The sequence below is a fragment of the Anomaloglossus baeobatrachus genome, chromosome 1 (genome assembly GCF_048569485.1).
Source record: "Anomaloglossus baeobatrachus isolate aAnoBae1 chromosome 1, aAnoBae1.hap1, whole genome shotgun sequence".
Lineage (NCBI taxonomy): Eukaryota > Metazoa > Chordata > Amphibia > Anura > Aromobatidae > Anomaloglossus > Anomaloglossus baeobatrachus.
Genome location: NC_134353.1, coordinates 124,590,918 through 124,609,511, shown reverse-complemented (window position 1 = coordinate 124,609,511; position 18,594 = coordinate 124,590,918). Strand labels below are relative to the sequence as shown.

General features: G+C 48.9%; 1 protein-coding gene across 2 annotated transcripts in view; it reads right to left on the bottom strand.

The window, feature by feature from the left end:
* The window catches only part of ATP10D (ATPase phospholipid transporting 10D (putative)), a 187,627-nt gene that overhangs the window by 38,304 nt on the left and 130,729 nt on the right, over positions 1-18,594 (bottom strand). For both annotated transcript variants that reach the window (XM_075347014.1, XM_075347013.1), the window contains 4 exons: positions 10,201-10,786; positions 8,152-8,264; positions 6,360-6,486; positions 4,039-4,223 (listed from right to left, as the gene is read on the bottom strand). In XM_075347014.1, the coding sequence (XP_075203129.1) occupies positions 4,039-4,223; positions 6,360-6,486; positions 8,152-8,264; positions 10,201-10,786 (1,011 nt within the window). The remainder of the gene's footprint in view (positions 1-4,038; positions 4,224-6,359; positions 6,487-8,151; positions 8,265-10,200; positions 10,787-18,594) is intronic.

Below are 18,594 nucleotides of genomic sequence, written 5' to 3'. Positions count from 1 at the left end.
AGTAGAAACCGCTGAACCGTTCCCGGGCGGGAACCGGAACAATTACACCGTTGGCCTGCAGGGATGCCACGGCCTGAGAGAAGGCGGCGGCTTTGGAGCAGGGGGGGTGGACAGAAAAAATCTGTTTGGCGGGCTGGAAGAAAATTCTATCCTGTAGCCGTGGGAGATGATATCCCGCACCCACCGATCGGAGACGTGTTGAAACCACACGTCGCCAAAGTGGGAGAGCCTGCCACCGACCAAGGACGTTGCTGGCGCAGCCAGATAGTCAAGATGAGGCTGCCTTAGTGGCAGCGGCTCCTCCGGTCTTTTGAGGACGCGGCTTTGCGCGCCAGTTGGATTTACGATCCTTGGCTGCGGTAGTGGACGAGGTCGAGGGCTTAGAGGATGACCAGTTAGAGGAACGAAAGGAACGAAACCTCGATTGGTTCCTGCCCTGGACAGGTTTCTTGGCTTTAGTTTGTGGCAAGGAAGTACTCTTCCCGCCAGTAGCTTCCTTAATTATGTCATCCAGCTGTTCCCCAAACAGCCGGGACCCAGCAAAAGGGAGACTCGCAAGGTACTTCTTAGAGGAAGCGTCTGCTTTCCACTCTCGAAGCCACAAGATCCTGCGGATCGCGAGGGAGTTAGCGGAGGCCACCGCCGTGCGGTGAGAAGCCTCCAGGATGGCAGACATGGCGTAGGATGCAAAAGCCGAAGCTTGAGAAGTTAAGGCATCCGTCTCAGGAATAGAGTCCCTGGTGAGGGAATGTATCTCCGCCAGAGAGGCAGAGACTGCCTTAAGAGCCCACACTGCCGCAAAAGACGGGGAGAACGAGGCTCCTGCCGCCTCATATACAGACTTGGCCAGAAGGTCAACCTGGCGGTCAGTGGGATCCTTAAGAGAAGTGCCATCAGCCACAGCTACGACTGTGCGGGCTGAGATTCTGGACACCGGAGGGTCTACCTTTGGGGACTGGGCCCAGTCCTTAACCACCTCTGGTGGAAAGGGAAAACGGTCATCTGAACTACGCTTCGGAAACCGTTTGTCAGGACAGGCCCTGGGCTTGGTAACAGTGGTGTGAAAGTTGGAGTGGTTAAAAAACATACTCCTAGCTCTCTTAGGTGAGGTAAACTGGTGTATCTCTACCAGAGAGGGTTGTTCCTCTGACTCTTGTGGGTTGAGGTTCAGTACGGAGTTAATGGACGCAATCAAGTCACTAACATCCGCATCACCCTCAGACAAGTCAATGGGGTACATAGAGGTAGCGTCTGAGCCCACAGTAAACGAATCCTCCTCGCCCTGCACCTCGGCACGTGAATCAGAGCCGTGGGAAGAGGAAGGAGAAGGGTCCCTGCGTCTCCGTTTAGGGGGACGGGGTCCTAGGACATGCTCTGAGAGCTCTGCAGAGCTCGGAGCAGCAGAGGCACCCTGAGAAGGGGGCTGATGCATGGTCAGCAGTGTCCGGGACAGCTGCCCCATGGAGTCGGCAAAAGTCTGGGAAATAGCTTGTGAAAAGGAAGCTACCCAAGCCGGGGGTTCAGCCACCGGGGCCGGAGCAGCCGGAGGGACCCCTGAGGAGGCTCCAGGCTTAGACACAACCATATTAGCACAGGCATCACAATGTGGGTATGTGCTTGGCTCTGGCAGAATGAGCTTACAAGCAGTGCATATAGCGTACATGTTTGCAGCCTTGCTTCGGGTGACAGACATGCTGCTGAGGTGGAAGCTCTGCAGTAGTAATACACTCCTATAGAATGCCCTGAGAGTGTAATAAAAGCCCACAACCGGAGGTTGTGGCTTACCAGCCCGCTCTCTGTGTGCCCTCCGGATTCCACAGCTCAAAGCCCCAGTGAAGCGTCAGCCTTCCTAAACAGCAGCAGCTGCAGCATCCAGCGCCGTCCAGTGTAAGAACGCTGAGAAAATGGCGCTGGAAGGAGGAGGGGGGGCGGGTATTAGGCCCAGAGCGGGAAAACGGAGGGCCAGGGAGAGATACAGAGGAGGAAACATCTCCCCAGAGAGGAGTGTCCTCCCCTCTGCTGGCCGAGCGGTGGGCGGCGCCACGCTATGCATCCTGTATGCATGACATGCAGAGGAGCCGAAACCGAAACTAGGCCCAAACTGAAGCCGGGGCCTAGATTTTAAAATGCGGCCGACGAGCAGGCACCGTCGGCACGGTTCTCAGGGGAAACCCCCAGAACCGGCCGGAATTTACAGTAACGATAAAACAGATACTGTCCCCCTAATAAAAGTACCCGGGACCCCTGAAAAACGTCTCAATACTTAGCTTTGAGACGCAGGGCCAGTCCCTGAGGGGGGGTGAACGCTCCTTCCAGCAGAAACCAGACAGGGCTGTGGATGGAGACCGGTCTCCTGCAAGCAGAGAGGACCGAGACGGCTCCCACTTCAAACCAGAGCCTCTCAGAGGATGTGAAGGAGCGCGGCATGTGAAGGCTCCAGCCTTATAAAGTCAACCTTAACAGCACCGCCGACAGAGTGGGGTGTGAAGGGACATGCCGGGAGTCCAGACTGGACCCGCTTTTCTTCCAAATCTTTAAAATTAAAATAAAAATGAAAAAAATATCAGAGAATGCAAGTGTGTGTGACCTCCTGAAACACAAAGCATTGAACTGGTTAGATTGTCATTCAGGGGGTGTATATAGCCCGGAGGGAGGAGCTATACGTTTGAGTGTAGTACTTTGTGTGTCCTCCGGAGGCAGAAGCTATACACCCATGCTTTGGGTCTCCCATAAGGAACGATAAAGAAAGACATCTCTAGTAAGATGGTTCAATTTCAGAAGGTTCCATTGTGCATTTCTTGTCATGAGCAAGAACAGGTTTAGCAAAATTTACTCTGATGAGAGATTCTAAAGACCTTGTCTATTATCATAGTCTCCCTTCAACCTTAAAAACTAAGTCCATCTAGTTCAACCCGTAGCCTAACATGTTGATCCAGAAGAAGGCATAAAATTACTGTATTACTTTTACATTGAAGGCCTATCCTTAAGACAGGTCATCAATGTTTGATCAGCTGCGGTCTGTCACCCAGTACTGCACTGATCAGCTGTACTCTGTGTTGGCAGAGGCCGGAAATGCTCAGCCTTGAAACTGCTCCGTCAACTGATAGCAGCCGTAACTGGGTACTGCACATCTGCTCCCATTCAAATCAATAGGAAGTGGAGGTGTAGTACCCGGCCGAGGCCTTTATCAGACGGGGCAGCTCCAGGTCTGTTCATTTCCCGGTGGCTGTTACCACCACCGGCACCAAGAACAGCTCATCAGTGGGGTGCAGAGTGTCGGACTGCAGCCAAAAGGACATTAATGACTTAATTAATAACATTCATTTTTTCCAGTTTCTTCTCCTGGACTAATCAGAGCAGCTCCTGTGCCATAAGGACTAAAGACAATGACTCCTGTGAAAAATCTCTGTGTGAAATGTGCATCAGGGTGTGCGGGCCTTCAACTGGTGATTGTCACTCACTTTATATGGAACGTAATATGTTTTTACTATTTTGTATCTATTATTGCATAAAAGTATTTTAGCTGTATCATTTTTTTTTAAAAAAACGTTACTACGCTATTTACATATAGGACATAATTTTTATCAACATACCCTTTTCCGTTTGTATATATTTGTGTTTTACATGTTCTTTGTGCATCCCCCACAATTTTTTAATTTTAAAATGATTAAAATAAATATTTGAATATTTTACCATAAATTTGGTTATCTATCATCATTTTTTGTGTGGTGTATTATAGTCTAGGTGAGAGTAGCCAAATCATAGCAGGTTATATCTTTTTCGTTGTGTAGAATAAGGATTACCAACGGTAGCGCATAAAGCTAATTTTGGGGCAAACATCATTGCTTGAAATAGCTACCTTAGGACAGAACAAGTTTATTTCTATTTTTATTTTTAGACTATTTTGCAATTTGTAACCATAAGAAAGTGCTAAACAATGAATACAGGGAAATGCTCCAAAAGCTGCAATTTTGCTCCAGGTCTAAAGGCTCAAAACTATGGGCAGGATACTCGCTAACTGTATGTATATATACCGACCTTTTCTTGTCTGGTGACAGTGAAGATTTTGTAACTATGTTCTAGGAGTTGGCAAGAATAAGCAATGTTGACGGCAGTCTCTTCCTTGTCCCCAGTAAGCATCCAAATTTTGATCCCAGCTTTTCTTAGAGACTCTATGGTCTCTGGAACACCTTCCTGAAGACGATCTTCTATACCAGTGGCCCCTGAAATGGTTCACAAATCACAATCTAATCAAAGAAATGCTATATGGTGGACTACATGCTGCAGAACGTTCTTATTACAAATGTTTGATTTAAATAGTTTTCTATGAGGGGCTGCTGATAAGTCTTTGGCTTTGTGATCTTTTTCTGTTTCTATGGTAATGAATGTTACATCACATGAAAGCCTTATATGTCTAATATATGTTTTCAAAATTTTGTGTTTGTTGCTTATGGCAACAGTGTTCTACGCACGCGGGAAAACAAAATGGCAGAGTCTAATGCGATATTCACAGCAGCTGAGAGCAGAGGAGTGATAAAATTCTTGTTTCTGCAAGGAAAGTCCGCAAAAGATATTCATGGTGATTTGTCGCAGACATTGGGGGATCACTGCCCTTCATATTCCACAGTTAAGAGCTGGGTTGCCAAATTTAAAACAAGCCACTTCAGCACCAATGATGAGGAATGTCCTGGACAACTGAGAGTGGTTGTTGTTCCAGAGATCGTTGATGCTGTGCACAGCTTCATACTGGAGAATCAACGAATTTCAGCTAAAGCAATAGCAGACATCATGGGGATTTCTTGTGAATGTGTTTGTGTCATTATCCATGAACATTTGGACATGAAGAAGCTATCTGCAAAGTGAGTCTCCAAATGTTTGACAACAGATCAGAGAAGCATGAGAGTGAAAACCTCCTGGTCCATTTGTCAGCGTTTCCGGACTGCTAAAAACTTCCTGGATTGACTGGTCACTATGGATGAGACCTGGATTTATTGGTATGACCCTGAAAACAAGGAGCAGTGAAAAAAGAGTGGAGGCACAGTGGTTCTCCTCGTCCAAAGAAGTTCAGGGTGCAAAAATCAGCCACTAAGGTGATGGCGTCTGTGTTCTGGGATAAGGAGGGCGTGCTGCTAGTGGACTACCTTCAAAAGGGTTCCACCATCAATGCAAGGTATTACATTGAACTTTTGGACCAATTGAAGGTAGCTCTGAAGGCCAAAAGGCACAGCAAGCTGTCCAAAGGAATCTTGTTCATGCAAGACGCCTCCACTCACACTACACAAGCGACCATGACAAAACTGGCAGAGTTGGGCTTCCAGCTGGTTGACCACCCACTTTATTCACCAGGTCTAGTTCCCTCCAACTATCATCTGTTTCCAAACCTGAAGAAACACCTCAAGGGTACTAAATTTCACACCATTTCTGATGCCATGGCTGCTATGGATGCCTGGTTTGAGGCACAACCAAAATCCTTCTTTTTGCTAGGCTTACAGAACTTGGAAAGCTGATGTAAGAAGTGCGTTGAAATCAGTGGAGAGTATGTGGAATAAATGTAACGTTTCATCAGCCTCTCTCATTTCTTTCTGGGTAAAGCCAAAGACTTAGCAGCCCCTTGTATTTAAAATGTACATTGCTTAAAAAAATACAGGCAAATATGTGGCCACAATGATGTATAGATTGTCACTCAAATGAAAAAAAAGCAAAACTCCCACAGCTCACCTTTCCTCCAATGTAGAACCATTGGCAGGGTTTACACCATTAAGCAAATCTGTCAGCAGGTTTTTGCTATGTAAGCTGAAGTCAGCATGCTGCAAAGGTTAACACAGAGAATGCAGGGATGCCTGTGTTGTCACAGTGCGATCTATTGTTTATTTACTATTTTTAAGCTGCAGGACCGTTATTACTCTGGCTACAAAGTCACCCCCTCCGCTGATTGACACCTCACTGTCAATGTACAAATCGCTATTGAGTGCTTAATGTGGGCGGGCAGCACCCTAGGCTCAGCCACATGACTAAATCTAAAAATTCTGATTGTGTCAGAAAAGCAGCACCCAGTAACCTAAGTGATACATCGTTGGATTCAGGATCTCTTTACCTACATCATGCTGCTCTCAGATGAGGTAGCAAAACCTTGCTGACAGATTCCCTTTATGCTTTCTCATCCTCATGTGAAACTTTCTAGATTAGCTTGGAAATACAGTAGTAGGTCACTGAGGTAAGGCGCATAACCAGTGTATGTAGTCATGTTTAGGACTGCAGTGGAGATGGCTGAATCCACTAAGGTCTGTCCTGGTGTCAGGCTGTGTGCCGCAGCGCTTTATCTTCAGTATGTCTTGCTTTGGTACAAGCATAAAACTTACCAAGGAGCATTAGATCTGTTTCCAGTTTCAGTGCAGACTCGTATAAGAGTTCCTCCCGGTTATCTATACTGGTTTCTGCTAAACTTTGGTCATGTAGCCATTCTGCATACTCCGTATTTGTCATAACCTACAGAATAGAGCACACAATATAAATGTTCTTCACAGAGGATTAGTAGCAAAGCCTGCACTCCAATTAGAGCAAAGAGAAATGATTCCCACATCGCTGGGCCTAGGCTCCTTTTATTATTATTATTATTATTATTATTAGGTCCCAGCAATGTCATGACGTTACAGATCACATCAGGAGATATACTGACGACATCATCCCATGACATCATGGCAATGCGGGGGCCCAGTAATCAGAGGCTGTATAGACTCTGCTCTACAATCCCAGTCTGAATCTCCGAGAAGAGAATCTCACCAGAAGTATTACTTGGGTCCCTGTAAAGCCATGTGCGAACTAGAAAGTGAGTTTTTCTTCAGTAAAATCCAGACCCTCTGAAAGAATCCCACACCTGCGGTAAAAAAAAAAACGCACCAAAATTGCAACGAAATCCGCATGCGGTTTCGCCGCGGCTTGGTGCGGTTTTGCCGCAGCTTTTCCGTGGGTTGGTCCCTGCGGTTTTTTACCATTATCTATGGAAAAAAAAGCAGGTACATGCAGAAAAGTAGTGACATGCACATTAATTCCACAGGTAAAAAAAAAAAAGCAGTTTTTTTTATACCCATAGGTTTTGCTGGGGAATGACTGCAGAAAAGTTAGACATATTTTCTGCAGTAAAGTCGCAGTAAAATCCGCGGCAAAATCCGCAGCGTGCGCACAAGGCCTAAGGCTATGTGCCCATGCTGCGGAAAATGCGTGGAATTTGCCGCGGATTTTTCGCGGAAATTCCGCAGATTTTTCAACAATCTGCAGCACAGCTACTCCCCAGCCATTTCTATGGCATTTGGGAACTGCTGTGCCCACGCTGCGTTTTTTTCCGCAGCAGAAATAATGCGGATTTCCCTGCGGAAAAATCAGCAGCATGGGAATTATTCCTGCGGACTTCTCCGCAGGGTCCCATTTACATACCTGTCTTGATAGAAGACAACAATGTCACTTTCTCCGTCCGGTGCACAGGAGCGCGGTCGATCCAGGTACAGGAAGGAAGAGGTGGGCGGGGCCTGCACGAGCTACGGTCATGTGACAGCCAGAGCTAGTGCAGGCCCGCCCTTCTTCTCCAGCACAGTGCACCAGACGCTGACAGAGTGACCCGGCCGCCGGAAAGCGAGGTGCTGCATGATGGAGGTAAGTATGAGCACCCCGATCACTCAGCACTTGTTCTGCATTGAGGATGCAGTGCCGAAGCCATGGTACTGTATCCTCAATGCAGAATGCCCGCACCATATCGGCAGGACATTCTGAAATACATCCGCAGCATGGAAACAGACAAAGTTGTGCTGCGGATTTGTGGGAGCACCTGCGGATATAACCGCAGGACACTGTCCCCGTGGGCACATAGCCTAATACTGAGTGAGAAAACCTGATTTGCTAAGGACATGTTGAGTGAAGTCTTCCAATTTTATCTACTGTCACTTTTTCTTAGAATGATTATCCTCAATCAGGATTCATTAGAATATGACGAGTGACTGAACCAAAGATTTGTCTCTTCATATGTGAAATATATAAAGCCTTGGAACGCATTAATTCGTTTCCCAAGCCCCTATTACGGGACACTAATAGTTGATGAGGGTGAAATCCACCGACATTCCCGTCAGCACAATTATTTTGTACGGCAGAGCACATGGTTACCTTTTTTGCAATACATAAAGTGCGGAGTCCTCCTTTAGCGTATTTATCTAAATGTTTCTGTGTCAATGTTCGGATCTCGTCCTGGAGTGTATCGCTACCTGTTCTGTGGTTATCTGAAATCACAAAACAAAAGATTAACTACAATAAAAAACAACTACAGATATGTCTGTGCAATGATGGATCTACTAAATGTTGCAAAGATGAAAAAATAAAAGCTAAAATGGAATCTTTCAGCAGGTTTTTGCTATGTAATCTGACAGCAGCTTGAGGTAGGGAAAGAGACCCAGGTTCCAGCGATGGATCACTTAGTTTACTGGGTGCAGCTTTTATAGAGTCACGGTTTTCTCTGTAGATCTAGCAGAGCTCAGTTATTGCGCTGTGTACAACACCGTCCACAACACAGGTTTCTGTGTACATTGTAGAGTGACAGAGAGCTGCTCATCAGTGGTGGGGCTAAGATTGGACAAGAAGGCATGATCTAGTGATAATCTCCTGCTGATAAAACACTAATTGTAATGAAATAACACACAGCCCAATAAGTGACATCACTGTAATCAGAGTCTCCGCTCCTAAATTATGGTGCTCTCAAATTACATCGCAAAAACCTGCTGACAGATTCCCTTTAAAACAACTAGTTGCTTAAAAATTATTTCCAAAACTTGATGTTTTAATCCCTAGGTGTTTTTGCCCTATATAATTTTATAGGATACTTTTGTCTTTTTATGTACTTTTTATATTAGAAAATCCAAAAATCTATTTGCAGAATTATGTGGATCCCTTATTTATTGAGAGATAAGTCTTTCACAATATAAACCATATATTGAAAATAGGGTATTTAGAGATGATGATGTAACCTAACAACGAATCACTGTATAATTTTTTTTTCTTTTTTCAAAAAAATGTGACCTGAATCTCTACTCACCTTGCCTGAATTGACAGATTTTCAGTGTCCCTCCTCCCTGCTGCTGCTAAGATCTCACTCTGCTCAGTACAAGCTGCAGCTGGGAGTCAGGCTGGGTGTGCAGAGACTCAATACACTTGAGACTGAGCTTTCTCACTTTTTGGCCAAACTCTTAGGGGGGCTTTGCACATTGCGACATCGCTACTGCGATCTCGTCTGGGTCAAATCAAAAGTGACGCACATACGGCGCCGGTAACGACATTGCAACGTGTAAAGCCTAGAAGCACCGATAAACGATCGCAAAAGCGTCGAAAAACTGATCGGTGTAGTGTCAGTAATTTCCATTATTTCGCTGCAGCGACAGGTACGATGTTGTTCCTCGTTCCTGCGGCAGCACACATCGCTATGTATGAAGCCGCAGGAGCGAGGAACATCTCCTTACCTGCGTCCCGCCTGCAATGAAAAAGGAAGGAGGTGGGCGGGATGTTTACATCCTGTTCATCTCCGCCCCTCCGCTTCTATTGGCCGCCTGCCATGTGACGTCGCTGTGACGCCGTACGACCCGCCCCCTTAGGAAGGAAGCAGGTCGCCGGCCAGAGCGACGTCGCAGAGCAAGTAAGTGCGTGTGAAGCTGCCGTAGCGATAATGTTCGCTACGCCAGCTATCACAAGATATCGCATGTGCGACGGGGGCGGGGACTATCGCGCTCTGCATCGTTATCATCGGCTAGTGATGTCGCAGCGTGCAAAGTACCCCTTAGGCCACCTGCACAAGTTAATTTGGTGAGGGTTTTTTTTTTTTTGCCTCAGTAGCTGTAGCCAAAACCAGGAGTGGCAGAAAAATGCAGAAGTGGTGCCTGTGTTTCTATTATACTCGTCCTCTCATTGTTGCTCTCCTGTTGTAGGCTTACAAATACCGAGGTAAAAGAAACTCACGTGGCCTTAATTTGCTTTCTCTCTCATTTAAAAAAAAAAAAACAAAAAAAAAAAACAATCATTTTGAAATGCTCTTCTAAAGCAACTACACCAGCCTCATCAGGTCAAAGGTCTTCTGACATATGGCGTATGCATTGTAAAATCTGCTTTAAAAAGGATTTTTACCTTAAAGAAGATCACTTGTTACATTTGAGAAAGGGACTCAAAACTTACCATTAGATACCAGGGCTAGGAGATCCATTATTACGGAGTCAGCACCTTTGGTATAGACCACTACCTCATTGGACATAGGATGTCGCACCACAACAGACATCCTTTTCCTTACGGAGTCAAATGGCAAAATGTGCAGTAACTGAAATGATAAAGGCCCAAGAAAGCCAAGCTCAACAGTGACTTGGTCAGGAGTCCGAGACTGAAGGGTGCATTTATAAGCGCGAGCAGCATGAACCAACGCAGCTTCATCCGGAGACTCTGCTTCATAGTAAAGCTCACCCGCAGTAGGTTTATCGATGACATAATTAGGACTTTCAAAGTCTGAGTTGTCCAGGCCTTCAAGGGGCATTTCACTAGTAGCATCGAGGCTAACCTCCAAAGAACGGTCGCCCTCAGCAGGAGAAGCCAGCTTCATTCTGCTAAAGAGGGGCACTTTGTTCATGAAGTTGTTGGGAGTGTCTGTAGAAGAATCTTTTGAACTGGAAAGTGAAGTGGAACTGAGTTTCCGAACAGAGAACCTTTGAAACATCTGCTTGATTTCTTCAAGAGACTTCATTGGAGTTTTAATTAAAGATGGCATCCTTACCTGTCAATATATAATCATATACTGTAAAACATGAGCACATACCCACGTAATATATGTATCAGTCTCAAAACACTTTCACTGACAAATGGACAGGTCTACAGCCCTCTACATTACATGGACCAGATCCAGTATGGGTGAATAAAAGAAAAATAAAAAAAATAACACGTTGCTTCTGACTTTACTCAAAGGTTTGACTATGTGAGACAAGATGTCACAGAATCCCATATTGTGCTACATTCCCATTTGTCTTTTCTTAATTTAATCTGAGAAAAACATCATGTCCAGAAAATATTAGTGTATTGGAGGTGGTGTTTTTGAAAAAAGTTAAAGGAGTTGTCCGACATTAGCTTACCAAAAACTTTTGAGTTTATCTGTGCTGTCATAAAACAGCCCTACATTGTTATTTTTTGTTTTCTAACTTTTGTTCCTCTTGAATTCACCCTTTATTCTCTGCAGCTCTTTGTTTACATTCAGCACAAGCAAACATGATAACTTCCTGTGCTAAACCTCCCAGTCACAGCTGGCACCGCCCACCTCACTGTCCAGCCCCGCCCCCTGCCAGCCCCACCCTCTGCCCGCCCCCTGCACACACATTCCCTGTCAGTATTCTGCCCCAGCACTGACCTGTTATCACTACAGCATTGGAAATAACAGCCCCACATCAGGCTCTGCATCGCACACACACACACACACATCGGGCTCTGCACCGCACACACACACACACACACACACATCAGGCTCTGCACAACACACACACATCGGGCTCTGCACCACACACACACACACACACACACAGACACACACATCGGGCTCTGCACCGCGCACACACACACAGACACACACATCGGGCTCTGCACCGCACACACACATCGGGCTCTGCACCGCGAACACACACACACACACACACACACACACACACACACACATCGGGCTCTGCACCACACACACACACACATCGGGCACCGCACACACACACCGGGCTCTGCACTGCACAGCACACACACACACACATCGGGCTCTGCACCGCACAGCACACACACACACATCGGGCTCTGCACCACACACACACACACACACACACACACACATCGGGCTCTGCACCACACACACACACACACACACATCGGGCTCTGCACCGCGCACACACACACACACACACACACACACACATCGGGCTCTGCACCGCGCACACACACATCAGGCTCTGCACCGCGCGCGCACACACACACACACACACACCGGGCTCTGCACCGCACACACACATCGGGCTCTGCACCGCACACACACACACACCGGGCTCTGTACCCCACACACACACCGGGCTCTGCACCCCACACACACACCGGGCTCTGCACCCCACACACACACACACACCGGGCTCTGCACCCCACACACACACACACCGGGCTCTGCACCCCACACACACACACCGGGCTCTGCACTGCACAGCACACACACACCGGGCTCTGCACCGCACACACATCGGGCTCTGCACCGCACACACACACATCGGGCTCTGCACCGCGCGCGCGCACACACACACACACACATCGGGCTCTGCACCGCGCACACACACACATCGGGCTCTGCACCGCGCGCACACACACACACATCGGGCTCTGCGCCGCACACACACACACCGGGCTCTGCACCGCGCGCACACACACATCGGGCTCTGCACCGCGCACACACACACACACCGGGCTCTGCGCCGCGCACACACACACACACACACACACACACACACACACACACACACACATCGGGCTCTGCACCGCGCGCACACACACACACACCGGGCTCTGCGCCGCGCACACACACACACACACACCGGGCTCTGCACCGCACACACACACATCGGGCTCTGCACCGCACGCACACACACACACACACACACACATCGGGCTCTGCACCGCGCACACACACACATCGGGCTCTGCACCGCGCACACACACACATCGGGCTCTGCACCGCGCGCGCGCACACACATCGGGCTCTGCGCCACGCGCACACACACACACATCGGGCTCTGCGCCGCGCGCACACACACACACACACACATCGGGCTCTGCACCGCGCGCGCGCACACACACACACACACATCGAGCTCTGCGCGCACACACACACACACACACACACACACACCGGGCTCTGCACCGCGCGCGCGCACACACACACACACACACATCGGGCTCTGCACCGCGCGCACACACACCCCCACACACAGACACACGGGGCTCTGCACCCCACACACAGGGCTCTGCACCACAGACACACAGGGCTCTGCACCCCACACACAGACACACAGGGCTCTGCACCCCACACACAGACACACAGGGCTCTGCACCCCACACACACACACACACACACAGGGCTCTGCACCCCACACACACACACACACACAGGGCTCTGCACCCCACACACACACACACACAGGGCTCTGCACCCCACACACACACACACACAGGGCTCTGCACCCCACACACACACACACACACAGGGCTCTGCACCCCACACACACACACACACACAGGGCTCTGCACCCCACACACACACACACACACACAGGGCTCTGCACCCCACACACACACACACACACACACAGGGCTCTGCACCCCACACACACACACACACACACACACAGGGCTCTGCACCCCACACACACACACAGGGCTCTGCACCCCACACACACACACAGGGCTCTGCACCCCACACACACACACGGGACTCTGCACCCCCCCACCACATGGGACTCTGCACCCCCCCACCACATGGGACTCTGCACCCCCCCACCACATGGGACTCTGCACCCCCCCACCACATGGGACTCTGCACCCCCCCACCACATAGGACTCTGCACCCCCCCCCACAAAGGACTCTGCACCCCCCCACCACATAGGACTCTGCACCCCCCCACCACATAGGGCTCTGCACCCCCCCACCCCATAGGGCACACACACACACACGGCGCTCTGTACCGACCCCCCCCACCATTGTACTGCACCGACCCTCCTACCCCCATAGGGAACACATGTAGGGAATACATACTTACCCCCCTCGGTCCCCGCCGCTTCTGCACGTTCGCACGCTGTCTGGTCAGGACATATCAGCACAGTAGTGACGTCACCGCTGTCCTGAACTGTCATCAGACACAGACAGCGGGGCAGTGATGAGAAGCAGCGCTGCGCTCCCTCTCATCAGTGCTTTCAAATATATCAGCATCTGTGATGCCGGTACATTTGAACGTGCGATCCTGAGCAGGGGGCCCGGTGCTGGCGGCGACACCATGTGCAGCTGCCGCCGCCCCCTCCCCTAAGCTCACGGGTCCCACAGCAGTGCAGGGGGAGGTTGCGGGGAGAGTACGGGTGCGGGGGAATGTGTGGGAGGGTGCAGGGAAGGGGGGTGGAGACTCCACGCACTGTAGCCGCCCAGCAGGGAGGCGACATGCTGTTTCCAGATTTGCATGTCAACATGGTCCTGCCCATGTTGACATGAAATAACCGGAAGAAGCAAAATCGCGGCAGGAGCGGTCACATGATCGCTCTGAGCCGGGGGAGAGGGGCTGACAGCAGGGCAGGTAAGTGCCCACTATCTACTTACCTGCCCCAATGTAGCCCAATAGGGAAATAATAACAAATACTCAAAATAAGCCGGCTAACCCCTTAAACAAAAGTTTGTCAGAACAAAATGACTGTTCAAACTAAGCACAGCCCCTTATAGTGGACATCCAAAAAAATGTGCCTTTACACTGACGTTTCCTCAAACCATTTTTACCAGAACATTGGCTTAAAATTGTTTGAAATATTGGAGAACATATATGCCAAACATTTTTTTTTGTTTTTTTTTGGTATATATGTTACTATTTTCCTATGATTTACCTAAATGGTGGATGCAAATGAGTCAGTATTAATGTTTAAATCATTAACCATTAAGAGTATAAATCACATTTAATTGGACTCCCAATGAGCGCAGTATTTTTTTTAAAAACTAAAAAAAAAACTCCAAATGCTCTGTTCTAAATTATTATGCTCAAGAGTTTCCAAACATTATATAGATTATAAAAAACTGAAAATAGGCATTGATTGAATTTACAGCATTAAGAGGTCACATTTAAGGCCCCGTCACACTAAGCAACATCGCTAGCAACATCGCTGCTAACGAACAACTTTTGTGACGTTGCTAGCGATGTTGCTGTGTGTGACATCCAGCAACAACCTGGCCCCTGCTGTGAGGTCGTTGGTTGTTGCTGAATGTCCTGGGCCATTTTTTAGTTGTTGCTGTCCCGCTGTGAAGCACAGATCGCTGTATGTGACAGCGAGACAGCAACAACTAAATGTGCAGGCAGCAGGAGCCGGCTTCTGCGGAGGCTGGTAACCAATGTAAACATCGGGTAACCAAGAAGCCCTGTCCTTGGTTACCCGATATTTACCTTTGATACCAGCCTCCGCCGCTCTCACTGTCAGTGCCGGCTCCTGCTCTGTGCACATGTAGCTGCAGGACACATCGGGTTAATTAACCCGATGTGTGCTGTAGCTAAGAGAGCAAGGAGCCAGCGCTAAGCATTGTGCGCTGCTCCCTGCTCTGTGCACATGTAGCTGAAGCACACATCGGGTAATTAACCCGATGTGTGCTGTAACTAGGAGAGCAGGGAGCCAGCGCTCAGTGTGCACTGCTCCCTGCTCTCTGCACGTGTGGCTCCGTGCGCTGGTAACCAAGGTAAATATCGGGTTGGTTACCCGATATTTACCTTAGTTACCAAGCGCAGCATCTTCCACGCGGCGCTGGGGGCTGGTCACTGGTTGCTGGTGAGCTCACCAGCAACTCGTGTAGCGACGCTCCAGCGATCCCTGCCAGGTCAGGTTGCTGGTGGGATCGCTGGAGCGTTGCAGTGTGACATCTCACCAGCAACCTCCTAGCAACTTACCAGCGATCCCTATCGTTGTTGGGATCGCTGGTAAGTTGCTTAGTGTGACTGGACCTTTACTGAAGTCAAATGCTTGTCCAATCTAAAACATCTTAACAGGCAAAAAGGTACATGATAACATAAGCACCCTTCTTTGATATCACCTTCATAATTCTTGCATCTATTGAACTTGTGAGTTTTTGGAGAGTTTCTGCTTGAATTTCTTTCCATGATGTCGGAATAGCCTCCCAGAGCTGCTGTTTTGATGTGAACTGCCTCCTACCCTCATTTACCTTTTGTTGGAGGACACTCCAAAGGTTCTCAATAGGGTTGAGGTCAGAGAAGACTGGTGGCCACACAATGAGTTTATCTCCTTTTATGCCCATGGCAGCCAATGACAGAGGTATTCTTTTCAGCATGGGACAGTGCATTGTAACGAATGAAGATGATTTTGTTATGGAGGACACGGTTCTTTTTGTACCATGGAAGAAAGTGGTCAGTCAAACTCTATATACAGTACAATGCTGGGCTCATTTTCTAAACCTTCAGGGACCCTCAAAGGGCTTACCAGCTGTCTCCTCAGGATTATGGCCAAAAACATGACTGTCACCTCTCCTTGCACCGCCTTGTTGGGACATTGTGGCCATCCACCAACCATCCACTACTCCATCCATCTGGATCATTCAAGGTTGTAGGACACTCATCAGTAAACAAGATTGTTTAAAAATTAGTCTTCATGTATGCCTGGGCTAACTAACAGTTTCAGCTTGTGAGCACTGGTTAGGGGTGGCCGAATAGTAGGAGTATGCACAACTAGAGCCTCTGGATGATCCTATACATTAACGTACTTAACGTTCATGGGACTCCAGAGGCACTAACAGTTTCCAATACCTTTTTGATGCTTTGTAATAGTGTTTTAACAGCTACTCACTTAGTACAATGTATGTCTTGCAGAAACCATCCTCATTATGCCTTTATCTGCACGGACCAGTCTCTGATGTATATTAGCATAAATATCTTCACAGTACGATGATCACGCTTAAGTTTTAGTGACATATCGACTGTTTTCATACCTTCTCCAAGGCATCGCACTATTTGACACTTTTCAACAGCAGAAAGATCCTTTTTATTTCCTATATTGCTTGTAAACAGTCGCTGCTTAATAATGTGCAACATCCTTCTTAAGTAGTTTTCTTTTTATCCCTTCATGATGCGGCCACTTTTCTTATTTGCATTTTCATTTTTAATTCCCTTTCTTCCCAGACCCATAACGTTTTTTTATTTTCCTAACCACATAGCCGTGTGAGGGCTTGTTTTTTGCGGAATGAGATGAACTTTTCAATGACATTCATTTTACCACATAGTGTACTGTAAAACGAAAAAAAAAACTATTTCAAATGTGGAAAAATTGAGAAAAAAAAAACAAAACCGCATTCTGACATTTTTTGGGGGAATCGTTTTAACCGTTGTCGCGCCTCCAGGGCCTCGGCGCCGCTCGTCACCACACCGCTTATCCCGGCACCGCTCCCCTCTCACCGGCCCGGTTCCCGTGCACACAGACCATGGCAGCCGCTCTCCTCCCTCGGCCTCCTCCCTGCCCCTCGCTCGGCAGTTCCGGTGTCTCGCTGCAGCACAGGACTCTGCCTCATCTCTCCTGCGTCCTGCACTCAAGGGCCAGCGTCTCTGAAACAGGAAATGGCTGATAACAGGGTATATGGGACTTCCTTTTCCCTATGGGCGGTGCCAGTTCAACATGCACCAGTAGCCGTGTCTCTTGTGCTAGTGTTCAGGTCCCTCTGTGTCTTGTGCCCTAGATTAACCCTGTCTCTGCCCGCAGATCCCGACTGCTGCCTGTGTGTGTCCGGTCCTCTGTTGTGGACCCAGTCATCTTCCTCCAGCCTGTACCCGTCAACAATCCTGGACTCCGCCCAGTATTTCCTGACTGCATCTTCGCTAACTCCGGACTCCATTTACCAACTCCAGTCGGCACCAGTACCCGGTTATTCTTAGTCCATGTCTACCCCGGGACCAGCCTCCATATCCTGTGTGGACATCCTCGGACACTAACCCGCAACGCTCCCTTCCCGGCTGCTGCGTATCTAGGCCCTCTGGGGTGATTGCCAGACAGCCCCTGTATAGGGGTTTGCTCCTGGTGGTCTCCTTGTGGGGGCTGAGTTCAGTGCGCAGTCCCGTGGATCCCCCTCCTTGCACCGAACCTGACAGGTTGAACAGGCCATGGATCCCGCTGGGTCACAAGCGTCCCAGCTGGCTGGATTACACCAAGAACTGGTGCGACAACGCGAGACCCAATCTCGCATGCTGGCCTTTACAACGTCCGTGGATACCTGTTTGAATACTCTTCAGGCAACTGCCACAGCTCTGTGATCAGTCTACGGCAGCGGTTCCCGCGGCTGCGTCCGCTTCAGCCTTAAAACTCCGTCTTGCTGCTCCGCCCCGGTATGTCGGGGACCCCAAAACCTGTAGAGGCTTCCTGAATCAATGCTCCCTGCACTTCAAGTTGCTCCCACACCTCTTCGTCTTGGATCAGGCGAAAGTGGCCTTCCTGATGTCCCATCTGGAGGGAGAAGCATTGGCCTGGATGAATCCCTTATGGGACAGAGACGATCCGGTGACCACCAACATCCGTGCATTCCTAGAGGCCTTCCGCAACACCTTTGACGAACAGGGACGTACCTCAGTGACGGCCTCTTCTCTCCTTAGACTACGCCAAGGCTCTCTAACCGTTGGTCAATACGCCATCCGTTTCCGCATGCTTGCCTCCGAATTGGGATGGAACAACAAGGCATTGACTGCGGCCTTCTGGGAGGGGCTCTCCGGTCGCATCAAGGACGAGTTGGCTGGTCGTGATGTTCCTCCTACCTTGGATGGTCTGATCTCTCTGACC